Here is a 16,684-nt window from a genome sequence, read left to right on the forward strand (position 1 = left end):
CAACATCTTAAAGGCTGAACTACCACTTCAGTCCCTATATTCAGATTTTTATTATATTCACAAAACCAAACAGGATAGTTTTGTAGGAAAGTATCAGGAAGATCCCTTCAGCATGATATCTTAAACACTCTTGACATGGACATAGTTGAAATGTTATACACCTGTAAAATCTCTGTTTTCTTTTCATGTTTTAGTTAATTTGCACAAGGACTCTTATGTTAACCCTGACCCCAAGCAGATTGAACTTCAACTCTGGCTAATGAAAGTGGCTGAAAAGCAACAAAAGGAAGCTTCACTGACTCAGTAAAATCCAAAATGGTATGCTGCTGGATATCCCTGGTGGAAAACGAGGATGGACTTCTGAGCGCAAAGCCAGAAGTGTGCCCTCCAAAATAAAGCAAATAATATAAATAAAAATTAAAAAAAAAAACACCAGTATATCTCCACTGCACATGTGATCTGATTAGTTCCCACTCTCCATCTCCGTATGATCTATAGAATACAGTGGTTTGGATCACACAATCTAAGTCAAGAAGAAGCAAAACCTCAACTTTTATGCCAGGTGCCTGGTGTGAACATTAAGCCTGGCCCTTGAACAATGCAGAAGGCATCCCAGCGACATTACAGAACCCATGTTTTCCCCTCCTCCTTGCATCCTTTTTTCCCTGTGGTTCTACTAACCGCCAAAGCTTGGGTTGGAGAGCAGATCCCCGTGGGTGAGGGGGTGTCTGGAGGAACATTTTTCTTCTCTGGCATCGAGGGTCATGATGAACAAATCCAGGGTCACTGCCAGTTAAATGTCGAGGCGGGGCACTCAGGGAGGTGCTGGGGGAGGGGGTGACCTAGAGACCGGAATGGACCAATGGATAGAGCAGACAGTTTGATCTTGTGATTCTTCCTGTGATGTACTTGGATCATCTCGATAGCCATAAAAGATGAAAAAGAGCAAGCTGAGGCTGCTTGTCTAGCATGTGGGTGAGCACAGCTCAGTATCAACACCCCAAAATGACCATGATGTGGGATGTGATGGAAAGCAGGTAGTTGAGGGAGAACACGGTTTGAACTCTCACGCGGGAACTTTCATAAACAATAGAGAAGGAAAAGAATCAAATGATGCATGTGGGGTCCCGGGGGCTCTAAGGATTTGGGGTCAAGAGGCAGCAGCCCCTAGAGGGGAATCTGGCCCTATGGCTCTCTCCAGCTCTGGCTCCTGGGAAGCACCTGGGAGGTTCAGGACTTGTGCTTTACAGGAAAGTCAGGCCTGGGCAGCAAAGGGTCACTGGTAGTGCAAAGAGGCGGCCCAGGTTCAATTCCCTCTAACCCACATTGTTCCCTGAACTCTCTAAGAAAGTCTGAGCACACAGACCGAAGTCAGTGTTGAGCACCATGGGATGTGGCTCGAAAAAAACAGAAAAAAGGAGCATGTGTGTTCTCTGGAGAGTGCTCTGGTTTCTCCACAGACATAGCCCTCCCCAATCCACATTCCATAATGAAAGCTGGAAATTCCCCCTGTCTTAATGGAGATGCTGCCAATAGGGCCCCAGGCAACACTTGTCCTTTGTTCCAAGTTGGCTTTTCTAGGCTTTCTCCAAAGATGGCCGTTGGGGTTTCTCACCTAGGTGAGAGTCCTGTGCTAGGGTCATTGCCAGGAGCAGGTTGGGGGTAGTTGAAATCCTTGACATTCCTCTCCTGGACATTGTTCCTCATGGAACCTCTCTGGGAGAGGGAAGGTCCAGCCTTCTGTGGTCTCCTGTGGTACCAGGTAAGGTGGTGTCTTCCATTACTCTTTGCTTTCAATGTATCTTGAGACTTTATTGTCCTGGTATCCATTCCCTGCCTTTTTTCTTCCAACCTTGATGAGGTACTTAAGTAGTTTGGGAAGTCTTCATTTCCTATTTAATCAGTCAGTGTCTGGAGTTTATTGAAGAGACCACACAATTGGAGTAATGCTAAACAAAACTTTAGTCAGTCAGGTGTAAGCCCCATACTGACTGGCCAGAGTGGTCTCCCAGAGGAGGTGACTACGTCCCAGGCCACAAGTCAGATTATATAGGGAGGGGATATAGAGAGGTTCTAGTTTCTGATTGTCTTTAAAATGACTGGCATGGGGCCGAGAGCAATATAGCACAGTAGTAGGGCATTTGCCTTGCAGGATGCTGAACCAGGACAGACAGAATTCCATCCCTAGCATTCCATATTGTCACCCGCGGCTACTATGAGTGATCTCTGAGTACAGAGCCAGGTGTAATAAGCTTGAGGGACTCCAGGTGTGGCCCAAATATAAAATAAAATAGAATAATTGGCTATTATCTAGGATACCTTCCTTCTGCTCCCTAGTGTCCTTTCCAGATAGACTACCTGGTATGGCCGTGTAGCTTGGGGCAGAGTGAATGGAAGCAGACTTGAGAAAGCCTAAGATGTGCTTCACAACAGGAGGTTCTCACAAAATGGCTTTCCTCCTTGTTCAGAATCCAATGCCCCACACATCCATTTCATTCCTTGACAATTTTTTCTGGGTGAATTGTTCTGTAGTACTGCTGAGAGAGTTTTCCTTGCACACCACTGACCAGCATTGATCCCCATGCCCACCAGGAGTGATTTCTGAATACTGAGTTAGGAAAGACACTCTTTGAGCACCACGGGGTGTGGCACAAAAATTGAAGATGATTAAAAGCAGAATTTTTTTCATGAGGGTAATGTGGAAAGGCTTTCACTGGCACCACATACCTTATTCATAGGAAAGTTTATACTGAAAAAAATCTTATTTATGTAATATTTGTGGGAAGGAGTGAGCTTAACTCCTGACACTGTAGTATTCCTAGAAGAAATCATATTGGAGAGGAGTCTTACTCATATCAGGATTATGCAAGGTATATTTTTAATTTCTCACTTCCTTTAATTCCTTAAAGCTTGTTATTAGTCCTGCTCTGCACACAGATCATTCCTAGCAATGTGTGTGAGAGATAGAGAGAGAAAACCCATATGGCAGAAGATTAGCAGAGGGACGGTTTGTCCCATTTCCACCTTGTTCTCCTGGAGATGCACTTCCAGGGTGATGCAAGGGCTGTCTGCTGCCAGCCTGAAGGGGGCTCAGAACTGCAGTTTTCACCCTGTAGAGCGAGGCCAGTGGTCCTGTTCACAGCCTGATCCCAACCTGCTTCTGTGTCCTCAGTAGAGGAAGGGGTCTCTGTCCGCATCTACCTGAGTGGTCTGAGCTGGTGCCCAGTTAAGCAGCTCATCAGGGTCTTTTAAGCTTCAGTGCAGGCTCTTCGGTAAAGCAGGGGATTGTGCTCTTGGACGGTGTTCATAGCTCTATCTTTCCTTCCAGACTTCCTGCAAAGGGACTTGCTGGTGCTATTTGAATACGAGTACAGACAGGAGAACAAGGAGCCTCACCATCTAAAGTCCCATTCCCAGGGCGCGGGAGGGTATGGACTCAGAGAGGGACAGGGTGGGAGGACAGGATTGTCAGTTCCCTAGCATCAGCGTGTGGCTCCTGGCCAAGATGGTGGACTCTGCTATTTGGGGCCACTTTTGTCCTAGTTTTCTGTTTGGTTTGAGGGCCACCGAGTGTGTTCGGGCCTGGATCCTGAATCATAGTTCTTGGATCACCCCTGGCAGGTCTCAAACTCTATGGGGTTCTGGAATCCATAAAATATGGACTGTTAATATATAACTAATGGGGCCCGGAGAGATAGCACAGCAGTGTTTGCCTTGCAAGCAGCCGATCCAGGACCAAAGGTGGTCGGTTCGAATCCCGGTGTCCCATATGGTCCCCCGTGCCTTCCAGGAGCTATTTCTGAGCAGACAGCCGGAAAAAACACCTGAGCAACGCTGGGTGTGGCCCAAAAATAAAATTAAAAAAGTGGTAATTTTATATATATAACTAATGATTCTACGATTTCCATGATCTTAGAATTTATACTCTGAAGCATCATTTTTGCCTCAGCCAAAGAAAAGCCCTGTTACTGATTTTTAGTTTCTAGCCCCACAACCTATAGGTGATTCTCCTGGCTCTGCACTCAGGTGGCCCTCCTGCTCTGTGTGATGGACCAGACAAGCTGTCTGGGGTCTGTATGGGGCAGGAAAGTGTATTCAATTTCCTTCCTATTCCAAGGAAAGTGTACCCATGCTGTTCTGTATGTTCAGATAAATTCTTTTGTATTTTGCTGCTGCTCCCAGTTCCTTGGTAAATACCCTCGCTCTTGTCTCTTTGCTGTCCTCACTCAGAACTCTCAAAGGGGCTCTGGAACACTCTCATGGTTCCGAACTCTTAATTCTATGTGAAGAATTTCCTGCTTTATTGCAAATAGTGTTGTTTGGTCCTTTCCTGCACGTGCACTTCCCTGTGGGTCTTAGTATGATTTTAGTTTTGTTTTTTTTTTTGCTGTGCTATCTCAAGATTGTTTTGTTTTGTATAGAATTTTTTCCCATGTTGCCAGTTCTCAGGGCTTATTTTTGATTCTTCACTGAGGATTTACTCCTGGCAACATGAAGGAACCCAACTATATACCAGGGATTGACCCTGGGTTGGCCCTGTCTGTACTAGCCCCATCTACACCCTGTTTTTCATTCCATCCATTTCAGATCTTTTGTTCTTCAGTCTGCAAAGTCTCGCCTCCTCCATCCTCCCACATTTTTATTTATAAACAAGTTGCACTTTTGAAGCCTATATGTCTGCAGTTCCATGGCTTGTGAATTTAAGAGGGAAATATGAGCAAGATATTATTCGAGAAGGCATAGGGATTGGAAGTCAGGTCATTTTTATCTGCTCAAGGGGAGATATTTTTTGGAGTAAACATGTGTTGATTTGGACAAGCACAGGTTTTGGCTCACTCACTGGCCCTTGAATTTTCCTTCATTCTCTTCGTAGTACCAAGGACAGAGATGTGGTTTGGGAGCAGAATTAGGCTAGTTTGTGTGTATCATTTTGGAAACAACCCCGAGTGCATTTTAGCCTCCTGCCTCTAGACTGAGGAATTGCTCCTGGAAGTGCTCAGTGGACCTAGTGATACTGGGCATTGGCCTAGGTCTGCTAGAGTGCATACCACTAGAACTTTATCAAAGACCTGAGTTTGATCCCCAGCAACCCATATGGTCTACCGAGCCTGGCAGGAGTGACTTCTGAGCACAGAGTCAGGAGTAACACCTGATTCCCCAATGGGTGTGGTTCACAATTAATTCCATTAATTGGAATTTACACTGCACTGTGCCTATGAACCCAGAGTAGTGGCTAGTGGAGAGAATGAATCAGAACCTAAAAGAGTCCTTAAACAAATTGAGTTGTGACTGGTAGGGGATGGTTAGGGATCTCTGCCACAGCATGCAAAAACATCTCCATTTAAGGGGAACTCAGCACACCAGATGTATCCCTAGATTTCCCTGGTGTGGAGAGCTGAAATAGCCCCCGTGGGGCTCCTCCAGAGGCCCACTGTGGAAGTCTTCTCCCCTGTGTGGATAGTTGAGAAATTCCCGAAGAGATAAATCCATGCTTGGTAATACATTTTATGTCATTATTTAGCTATCTCTCCTTTGTATAATGTCAGGGAAAAATAAGGCCTCATTCAAATTCTTTTCAGACATCCCAGCACCAAAGATTACTTAGAGTAACTCTTGTCTGGATAATATTTAGCACCAATATCAAAGACACTATTTTTTCTCTTTTTCAAATATGTCCTTGCAGCCTCAGTGTCTGGTGGTCAAGGGCACAGCCAGAGTACAGATTCTGGGCTATTGACCCTTGTCAGCAAATGGGAACTGCACCTTAGGGGATTTGGCTTCTTCCTTGACCTCTAAAACAATAGAGCTCACCTCTGAAGACAACCTTCTTAGATTTTTTCTAATTCTTAATAATCTCTTATTTTGCATTTGAAGTTAGTTGTTAAAAGCTGCCCTGGGTTGTGACCTTCTCTTTTGTAACTTAGAATTCTTACAGCTCACACTCATATTAAGTATTGTGAAACTTTGCTTTATGACTGTAAACATTCTCCTCTGTACCTGTGACTGGCTTTACCCCATAAAACCTTGCCAGAGACCAAACCCTAATATGAAATTCAGTAGGACAAACTAGTCTTGTGTGGCTGGAATACGTAACCTAAGGCACTGGCTAGCCCCAGAGCCCAAAGAAATACCACAGTGTCCTATCAGTCAAACATTCCAGGAAGCTTGTGACATCCCTGCAACTTCACTAACCTTGAGATGTTCCTGTGCTCCTATGTAAAGATGGCATGTAAAGATTACCCACAAGATGACCTCTGTAATGCAGTCTGTTCCAACCTGCTTTCTCTCCACCCCTGTAAAATTGTGCTTAAAAAGAGCCTGTACAGATCAATAAACTGGGACCTGATAAGGCTCTTTAATTGATCTCCATCTCTTCTCCCCCCCCATTCTATTTCAGGCTGGAACCCCTCTACACCCAAGAATAACCTCTCCTGCGGGCCAGGACAAAACCCCATTTAAAAAAATTAAATGTGTCGCATTCCTACCAGATATGTTAACCCCACATACTTGTGTGTGGTTTCATTATTTCATATTTCATATTTTGCCACTTTGCAACCCACTCTCCCAAAAGTGGATTCACTGAAATCCCACTGGTGCTATAGGAGAGAAGCTGCCTGCAGATCTCCTTTTCTTTGCCCTTTTAAGAGTAAGGTGTTCCCCCAAAGGTATTTAGTCCTTTTGCAAAAGAAGGGAAATCCCCACCTCTCTGCCTTGAGTAAGGGAAATTGTTTTGCCGATCTGATCAAAATTCACAGGAGCATGGAGGCCTTGCAGGATAACGAGCTAGTCCTTCCCCACAACTTCAGCCCCAGAGACCAAGTGTGGGTCCTCAGACACCTAGTTAGACTCTGCTAGAAAAGACTGTGAAGGATTATTTCCACAAGTCATACTGCAGTAAAAGTGGATGAAATCCAGATACATGCGTCTTACCTGAAGAAGTCACTAGAGGAAGAAAACTGAGGACCAGAAATGAACTGCCCAAAACACTTCAGAAGATGGGCCAAAGATAAAACTGAAGCAGGTGGACTAAAATGGGTGGAACTATGGACCCAATGTAGAAGGAAGCAGTGAATGCATACCACCCCCAGCTTTGGTTATTTTATTTTTTTTTTTTGGTTTTTGGGTCACACCCAGCGGTGCTCAGGGGTTACTCCTGGCTGTCTGCTCAGAAATAGCTCCTGGCAGACATGGGGGACCTTATGGGACACCGGGATTCGAACCAACCACCTTTGGTCCTGGATTGGCTGCTTGCAAGGCAAACATCGCTGTGCTATCTCTCCGGGCCCCAGCTTTGGTTATTGACCCAATTGGGAAGAGAGTTGCCAGCTATGACTCTAATGAATATCCCAGTGGAGGAAAGAACAGTGTAAAAAGGGTTAGAGACCAGTACTCAACCTCAAGAAGAGTCAAGGGTTTGATTCATCACATGGAACTAACAGCTCAGAGAGCTCTGCTGACTAGTGAAGACAGACTTGGCGTAACTCCATTTCTCAATAGGCTTGCTAGAGGAACAGGTGCCTCCCTGTCATATCTGACTCAATCTAGATGGGCCCACTTTGCTGGAGACCCTGGGGTCTTGCAGGCAAGACTCTGATAAATATCACAGTCTTATTGATTAGAGAAGGTCAGGGGCCTATGCCAAGCTCCTAAGGCAGGAGAGAAATAAAGAGGGAGACAGAGCTAGCTGGGTGTGGGACCATCCAACTTTCTTTTACAACTGCCGACCAAGTCTCCCTTTACTCCTCCAACTCACTCTCTTTCAACTGCCCACAAACTCTTCCTGCTCCTCCAACTGCCCACAAACTCTCTCGATTGTCTATCCCTACTGCCAACCATGAGGAGGGTTTTATCGACTCAGCATCCAATAATGATTAAAGTCTTATTCAAGGAGTAGTGTCTTATTTAAAGGTGGATCCAGTTGTGGATTCAGCTGGTGCTGAATTGTAGGACTATACCTCCCTAGCAGAGGTCACTCTCTAAAAGAGCAGGGGATTAAAACTGCACTTTTGAAGCAAGGGGGTTGTGCATGGCCCTAGGGGGTAGTGTTGTATCTATGCAAACAGAATAGGGGCCTCTGCAGTGGGTAAATGCCAGTTTTCAAGAGCAAGAAAGGCAAAAGAAAGATTCCACCTCCTCATATCAGCAGTGGTTCACTGAATCCCCCTCATGCTCTGAGTATGTTCTCTCATAATGAATCTACTCATCCAAATTATCCAGGCTCACATAGGTGCAGTAATGGAGCTAGTGCTAAGGTCCCAGTAAGTACCAATAGTTATGGATGGAGACAAGAGACTATAAGGATAGTCAAAGATTTTACTCAGGGTCCCCAAATAGGAGGGAATATGAAGACTAGACCATAAGGGACACCATTTATTTGATTTATATCTAACAATTCCAAGTTTCCATTTGGAAAACTCTCACGTATCTTTGTGGTCTTTATATAATCAATAAACAGCATCCCAGAACACGTGTCATAGCAGATATCTTGTTAGGGCTAAGATAGCAGGACTGTAGAAAATCCCCTAGACATTTGAATATTAGTTTCAAGTTTAAGAGAATAAAGTTGCCTTTTCTGAAAAACTGTATAAACTTGATTGCATCTCGTGGGGTAGGGGTTGGGTTGCTTTCTGACAGAAGACCCAAATCAGTCAGGTTGGGGCTTGCCAGTGTACAGGTAAAGCTGTGCTTTGCTTTCTTTCAAGTGCAAGTTCTTGTTTTTCCACCCTGGACCTGAACACAACCACAGAACTGTCTTGTGTCTGTGAAGGTGGCAGGAAGGGATGGGGTGAGGTGGATCATGAGGGAGTACGGGAGTACTGATGATGGGAGCTGTCACCAGTGTAGGTTTGATGTTGAAATATGATGTGCTAAAACTCGATGAGACTTTGTAAATCACTAAACTAAATGAAACATTTTAATACATTGAATAATCACAAGTGAAAGCAATGCATAGCCAAGGTTTTAGGAGAAGTGGGATTTGCACAAGGAGCCACCATTTATTAAACATTTGATCACTGAAACTTTTCCATCCTTCCAACACAGAAGGAAACGTTCAAAATTTCAACTATGTCTACATCCAGCATATTTATGACATCATGCCAGAGAGAGAAAATTTCTGAAGACATACTCCTAAATAAATACCCTTTTTGTCTCTGTGAGTGTAATACAAATCTGAATGTGGGTCTGTTAGGGTAATTCTGTGTGTGTGTGTTTGCACAAGAAATCAGAGTCAAAATTCTAGCTGAGGTGTTAAGCAGCATATTGAATCTCATTCAGTCAGCCAAGCTTCTTCTAATGGTGCATTAACTGCTACTTTTTGTAAGCAGAGTTTAACAAATCATGTGAGTTTCTGGGTTGCCTTTATTAAGAGTACGAATTAATGTTGGGGTGCTAGGAGACAATGACTAGATTGTAGTCCACTATCCCTGATTCATAGTTGTAGTCCAACATTTTTACCCATAAATACATATAAAGAAATATACATACCCTGCATTTGTGTGTGGAATCAAGCTCAAGGCAATGATTGTTCGCAAATAAATACATATAAGGAAATATACATATTTCCCCATTTGACTCCTGAATCAAGCCCAAAGTCATATCTTTCCTTTCTTTTATTTTATTATTAAATTGTCTTTATTTAAACACCGTGATTACAAATATGATTGTAGTTGTATGATTACAGTCATGTACACCTCCCTTCATCAGTGCAAGATTCCCACCACCAATAACATTACTTTTTTTTTAATATAAATTTTTATTTTGATCATAGTGGCTTACATATTGTTGATAATAATATTTTAGGTACATATTTACAAAAAATCAGGGGGGATTCCCATCGCCAAATTGTCCTCCCTACACCTCCGTTTCTGTTCTACCTCCCTTTTCCTTTTCCCTCACCCCAGCGCGGCTAGAATATGTGGTCCCCTCTGTATCTAACCCACTATTTAGTAGTCTTGCACCTGTTTGGTCTTGGTGCCTCCCTTATTTCCCCCTCTAACTGGAGTCAGGACTAGCTAGTTCAAGTTGCGTGGTTTTGTTTGAAGGAGAGAAAAGTAATAAACTGGGGTAAGAGTCTAATACCCCGAAAATGGGCGGAGTCCTTCTAAAGGCTCTCCTCATCAATTTGGGAGATGGAAAAAAAGAAGGTGAAACACTCCACTAGTACCAAAAGAAGTGTCAAATATACAGTGAGGGCTCCAGCTATATCGATAAGCACCACACAGAGCAGACAAAACAAACAAACAAACAAATAGAAAAAAACAAAAACAAAAAAACAGACAAACAAAAATCACGCCATGGTCTTGAATTGAGAAACATGGCATAGCACATAACGAAAGAGAAGAAAGGAAGAGAAAAAAAATATAAGTATAATTGGGGACTACACTTTCAATAATCACACCCAAACAGAGAAATCGACCAAAATAGATTGGTAAATCAAAAATAATAATAACAATAATAAATGAAGGTAATATATATATTTATATAAAAAATAACCAAGGTTTTGTACTTTTTGTATTTTTGTTTTTTCCCTCCTGCCCTGGCACAGTAAATATTGGGGTCATTCGAAAAAGAATTCACTTGGCCTAAGAGATATGGGGTTTCTCCGTCCTTGGAGCATACTGTCATGGGATACGCATCCCAGACCCTGAACAGTGGAACATTGGTAGGGCAAATTACGCATCCCAGACCCTGAGCAGTGGAACATTGGTAGGGCAATTTGCCTTGCATGCGACTGACCTAGGATCCACCAGTGTTCCATATAGTCCCCCAACTCAGGAACGATTTCTAAACGCATATCCAGGAGAAATCCCTCAGCATCACAGATGTGGCCCAAAAACAAAGAAAAAAAGAACGAAAAGAAAAATATACATTCCACCATCTCTGTTGGGAGCATGACCAATTTAGTATGATTAAAGAGAAGGATTTCAGCTAAGGTTTTATCTGTTGAGTGAGAATAACCAGGATGGGAATGGAAGTGTCAATGACTCCATGCAACTGCTAGCTTAATTACGATCCCCTGGCGTCCCATTCGGTCCCCCCAAGCCAGGAGCAATTTCTGTGCACATAGCCAGGGGTAACCCCTGAGCGTCAAATGGGTGTGGCCCAAAAACCAAAAAAAAGAAAAAAAGAAAAGGTTTTGCTGAATGACAGGCAGAAGAGGGGAAATGTAGGAGAGCCATGTAGGACACAGAAATGGACAGAGCTATGTACAACACAGACATTAGCCTAACATAAATGTGATCAGGAGACATACGCAGAAATAACTGATTGACCAATATGTTACAGCTATAAAACTGACAGATCTAGAGTAGTGAAAGGGTCAAAGAGCTTCATAAATAGAAAGCTGCCAAGTAACGAGGTTATGCAGCTGTATTCGTTGCTATAGGAACCTTTACTCCTGGCATATTGGGAGACCATAGGAAATGTCGAGGTTCAAACCCTGGTTGGCTGCTACCAAGGCAAATACATTTCCCAACTATAAATTGTATGCAGTTAATAATTCAGAAGTAAACAGGCCTTTCCACATTCTCTCAAGTTAATATTGTCTTGTTTAAATTTTATGTTAGTGAATTTCATGGGGCGACACCCTATGATGTTCAAAAGTAACTCCTGACTCTGTTCTCCATACCTTTGAGTTTGAGAAACCCTACAGAATTGTAGCATTGAACCCCAGACAGTGGTTTGCAAGGCCAATACCAACCATTTTGCATGAGGTTCTCAGAAAATCAAATACATTTCATATCTATAAAACAGTTTCAATATCAGTGAAAAAATATCCACACTTCTAATAAATCACATTTCCTTCCAGGATAGATTTTCTTATGCTTTTGAAGGCTTGAGCAGAAAGTATAAGCCTTCCCCCACTCCAGACAATAGCACTCTTCTCTTGTATGAACATTCATGTGTATAGAAAGGTTTGAGGACTAAGCAAAGGCATTTCCATATCCTGACATGTATAAGACTTAACTTCCGTTTGAATGTAATTGTGGAAATTAAGTTTTGAGGATTTATTGAAGGACATTCCATACTTCTGACATGAGTAAGTCTTCTTATCAGTACGAATCAGTAATGTACTACCCAGAAACGGTTGAGGTTTGGGTGAAGTCTTTTTCACACTCAGCTAATATAAGTAAAGTTTCTCTCCAGTATTCATGTGTCTAACAAGCTATGAGCAATAAGCATATGCCTCCCCACATTCTTGATATGAATAAAGCTTATCTCCTATATAAATTGAAATGTGTCTTGAGATTTACAGAAGGCTGTGCTACAGTCCAAATAAGGCTAAAAGCTTCTCTCCAGGAATATTCATGTGCCTAAGAAACTTTGAGGATTGAGCAAACACCTTTCCACATTCCTGACACAAATAAGGCTTTTATCTTTTGTGAATTTTCTTTTTTCTTTCCTTTGGTTTTTGTGTCATACTTGGCAGCACTCAGGAGTTACTCCTGGCTCTATGCTCAGAAATATCTCCTGGCAGGCTCAGGGGACCAAATGGGATGTCGGAATTGGAACCACCAATCTTCTGCATGTAAGACAAATGCCTTACCTCCATGCTATTGATCCGGCCCCTTTTGTGAATTTTCATGTGTGTGTTAAGGTGTGAGGATTGAGCAAATGCCTTTCCACACTCCTGACATGAATAAGGCTTCTCTCCTGTATGAATTTTCATGTGATCAGAAAGGCTTGAGGATCGAGCAAATGCCTTTCCACACTCCTGACATGAATAAGGCTTCTCTCCTGTATGAACTTTCATGTGTTTGTTAAGGGTTGAGGATTGAGCAAATGCCTTTCCACACTCCTGACATGAATAAGGCTTCTCTCCTGTATGAATTTTCATGTGTACGTTAAGGGCTGAGGATTGAGCAAATGCCTTGCCACACTCCTGACATGAATAAGGCTTCTCTCCTGTATGAATATTCATGTGTTTGTTAAGGATTGAGGATCGAGCAAATGCCGTTCCACACTCCTGACATGAATAAGGCTTCTCTCCTGTATGAATTTTCATGTGTTTGTTAAGGGTTGAGGATTGAGCAAATGCCTTTCCACACTCCTGACATGAATAAGGCTTCTCTCCTGTATGAATTTTCATGTGATCAGAAAGGTTTGAGGATTGAGCAAATGCCTTTCCACACTCCTGACATGAATAAGGCTTCTCTCCTGTATGAATTTTCATGTGAGCAGAAAGGTATGAGGATTGAGCAAATGCCTTTCCACACTCCTGACATGAATAAGGCTTCTCTCCTGTATGAACTTTCATGTGTTTGTTAAGGGCTGAGAATTGAGCAAATGCCTTTCCACACTCCTGACATGAATAAGGCTTCTCTCCTGTATGAATTTTCATGTGTACGTTAAGGGCTGAGGATTGAGCAAATGCCTTTCCACACTCCTGACATGAATAAGGCTTCTCTCCTGTATGAATTTTCATGTGATCAGAAAGGTTTGAGGATTGAGCAAATGCCTTTCCACACTCCTGACATGAATAAGGCTTCTCTCCTGTATGAATTTTCATGTGTACGTTAAGGGCTGAGGATTGAGTAAATGCCTTTCCACACTCCTGACATGAATAAGGCTTCTCTCCTGTATGAATTTTCATGTGTCTGTTAAGGGCTGAGGATTGAGCAAATGCCTTGCCACACTCCTGACATGTATAAGGCTTCTCTCCCGTGACTGCCAAGAGTGATTTCTGAGCAGGGATCCAGAAGTGACCCATGAGCCCTGCAGCGTCTGACCCAAAAACAAACAAACAAACAAACAAACAAACAAATTAAATGAGAGAAAAAAATTGGGGAATCACTGAATTTGATCCAAAAGCAAAAAGAAGATTGTGGACACATAAAACACAAGGGTGTCCAGCTGTCCCTGAGAAGAGAACCCCAACATGGGGTTGTATAATTAGCATAGAAGCATAGAAAGTGGTTGAGGATCCAGATTCACAAAAACTGACAGCCAGGCAACCAGAAAGAGCAAAGTCAAGAAAGCCAAGCTCCACAGCATTGTGGGCCTTAGCATCAAGAGCTGTAAACTGGATCAGGAGAAGTAATGCACCCCTGATCCAGGAGACCAACACACACTGCTCAACACCCACATTTTACATGTGTCCAGGAAGCTACCACAGTCCTCCACAAGGTCTGAGTCTTGGGCTTGTCTCACACTCACCTTCAAACACACCTCTCTGCAGCTTACCAAGGGCTCCTTCTTCCAACCAGGAGATCAGCGCAGGCTTCACCCTGCACTGTCCTGCCCAGAGGAATGATTCATGGTTAGAGACAAACATGGAAGTCTTGTTTAAAACATCTTTATAGTATTCAATAAAGTTGGATTTAGATGCACATCATTTCTGAACATGGCCCCTTTCTCACCGCCAAATTCATTGAACTCACATTATTCTGGCATTCCCTTAGTGTCTGGACCAAGCAGATCGTGACATTATACTGATAATTTAAGATAGAGGCATGTAGGTTCTTCAGGGACACTCAGGGCTTGATCCCCAACACTACCAAGCCATGCCAGGATTGACTCCAGAGTGCAGAGCCAGATGAAAGCCTGAGATCTGTTGGGTATACCCCAAAAGAATCAACACCAAAACAAAAGAAACAAAACAACAAAAGAAAAGTAGGGCCTGGGAAACAGTACAATTAGGAAACATACTTTGAGTACAGAATCCTCAGGTTTGATTGCCTGCATTACACCAGCCAAAGATGACAGGGAGGCGCTGATGTCTTGATAACCTAAATAACTCATGAGCCAAGTCAAACGTGCTCACAACCAAGTAGGACTCATGGGAAATTGGACACTGGTAGAGTCATTTGATTGGTAGCACTCCAAGTGATCACGAATAATGGCAGGAGTAGTTCCTAAGCTCTGAGTACTCCCATGTATGGTCACGATCTTCCCCAAACTTACAAAAATTAAATGGCTTGCATTTGGGAGAAATGTAGGATGTACTCACAGTGGTTCAGGCAGAAATCTAGCCCTAGGTTCAAGAATAATCCCTGGAGGCTTCCAAGATCAATGTGCAGCCTGGATCAAATCCGGTGCACAGAGGTCAAGGCAAACACCATACACAATGCACTATTTCTTAGCACCGTGGAATGACATTTACAATTATATAACTGGAATCTACTAAGATAGAAAGTCAAACCTGGGAGGTTAAAACAATATGGAGGGGCTTGTCTTTGGGGAACTGCAAAGTCAGGTCCCCTATTGAATGCAGATACCTGACGAATATTTGATTCTCTCCGAGGGACTGTTTAACAGGTGCACCAAGGCAGCTCTTACCTATGTCCCGCAGGTGCTGGTAGGTTTCCAACATCACATCTCTGTAGAGTTTCCATTGAGAGGTGTCCAGGCACAGCCACTCCTCTGGGGAGAAGATCACAGCCACATCGGGGAAGGCCACCATGTCCTGAGGCAGCACACACAGGAGGGGTCAGGGCCCAAGCTCACCCAAGTTCAAGAAGTAGAAAAGGAACCTCCTGGTTTCCTAAAGAGACTCAAGTCCTACCGTCAGAAGGAATCAGCTTGAAAGTCAATATGTAAATAGGCACCTCTAAATAGCCTGGGTGACAAGCTCCAGAAATCCCTATAGTTCAGCCAACATACATTCAAAACAGCCAGGGGTTTCCAGACAGGGTCGATCCAAGGTCAATCTCTGGTTTAGACTTGGGTCACCTAATGTTGTCAGGAATAACTCCTCCTTGGTGCAGAGTCAAGAATAAGCCGAGTATCGAAAAATGGGATATAATTCTAATCAAAACAAAACAATCTGAGATAGAACAGCACAAAGAAATCATACCTAACAACCACAGGGAACAGCATTCACAGGAAAGGACCCAGCAACTTAGTTTCTAGTATATCAGAAATAATTTCACCCAGAGTTTTGACTTAGGAACCCGGAATGTGTGCAAACTTCCGTGTATGGTCCTAAATGAAGTCAGTGAGAAGACATATGCCCACGCATCAGCCGACCATCTGGAAGCTTAAATAAAATGCAAATGAAGAACGTTGTGCTGACCTAGTAAACAGCCAGGAGGGAACTTGCCTTGCACTTGGCTGGCCCAGAGAGAACCCCAGACTCCTCTTATGATCCATCACACAGAGTAGAAAGGACATCTGAGAGCAGAGTCAGGAGAATCCCCTACTGGTTGTGGTGCCAGAACTAAAAATTAGTAATAGAGATGAACCCAGATGAGGCAGAAATTCGGGGGTCAAGGATTTCTTTTGCAACATGATAGGAGTCCATATTACCAGGAGATCAATGCTGGAACCCAGGACCTCATAGAGTCTGAGACATGCCAAGGGTGACCGAAGAACACAGATTCAGGGACCAGGCCTGTGCACTATTGGGTATGGCCCTCAAACCAAACAAAGCAAACTAGGACAAAAGTGGCCTCAAATAACAGTGTGTAGCACCTTGACAAGAAGTCATACCCTGACACTGGGGTGCTGCACATGCCTGTCCTCCCACCCTGTTTTTCTCTAAGCTCACACTCTCCCCCTACCTGGGAACAGGATTTCAAAAGGTGCAGTCCCATCTCCACTTGTCTATATTATTCATAAAGAGCTGCAGCAAGGCCATTGTCACAAATCTCTTTAAGAAGACATTGCTGTGAGCACCAGAGAGAAGCCCTGACTGGAAGTGCCTGCACTGAGGCCTGAAATGCCTGATGGGCCACAACTCTGG

General features: G+C 43.4%; 2 protein-coding genes across 2 annotated transcripts in view; both read right to left on the reverse strand.

The window, feature by feature from the left end:
• LOC126000482 (zinc finger protein 208-like) overlaps nt 1-15,403 on the reverse strand; it is a 58,953-nt gene extending 43,550 nt beyond the window's left edge. Inside the window, 3 exon segments of the mRNA XM_049767746.1 lie at nt 12,568-13,636; nt 14,635-14,648; nt 15,280-15,403. Coding sequence (XP_049623703.1) covers nt 12,568-13,636; nt 14,635-14,648; nt 15,280-15,403 — 1,207 coding nt within the window.
• The window catches only part of LOC126000480 (zinc finger protein 688-like), a gene marked incomplete at its 3' end in the record, with an annotated part of 128,739 nt that overhangs the window by 67,536 nt on the left and 44,519 nt on the right, over nt 1-16,684 (reverse strand). The window lies entirely within an intron of this gene.

Source organism: Suncus etruscus, assembly GCF_024139225.1.
Source record: "Suncus etruscus isolate mSunEtr1 chromosome 15 unlocalized genomic scaffold, mSunEtr1.pri.cur SUPER_15_unloc_3, whole genome shotgun sequence".
In the NCBI taxonomy this organism is placed as follows: domain Eukaryota; kingdom Metazoa; phylum Chordata; class Mammalia; order Eulipotyphla; family Soricidae; genus Suncus; species Suncus etruscus.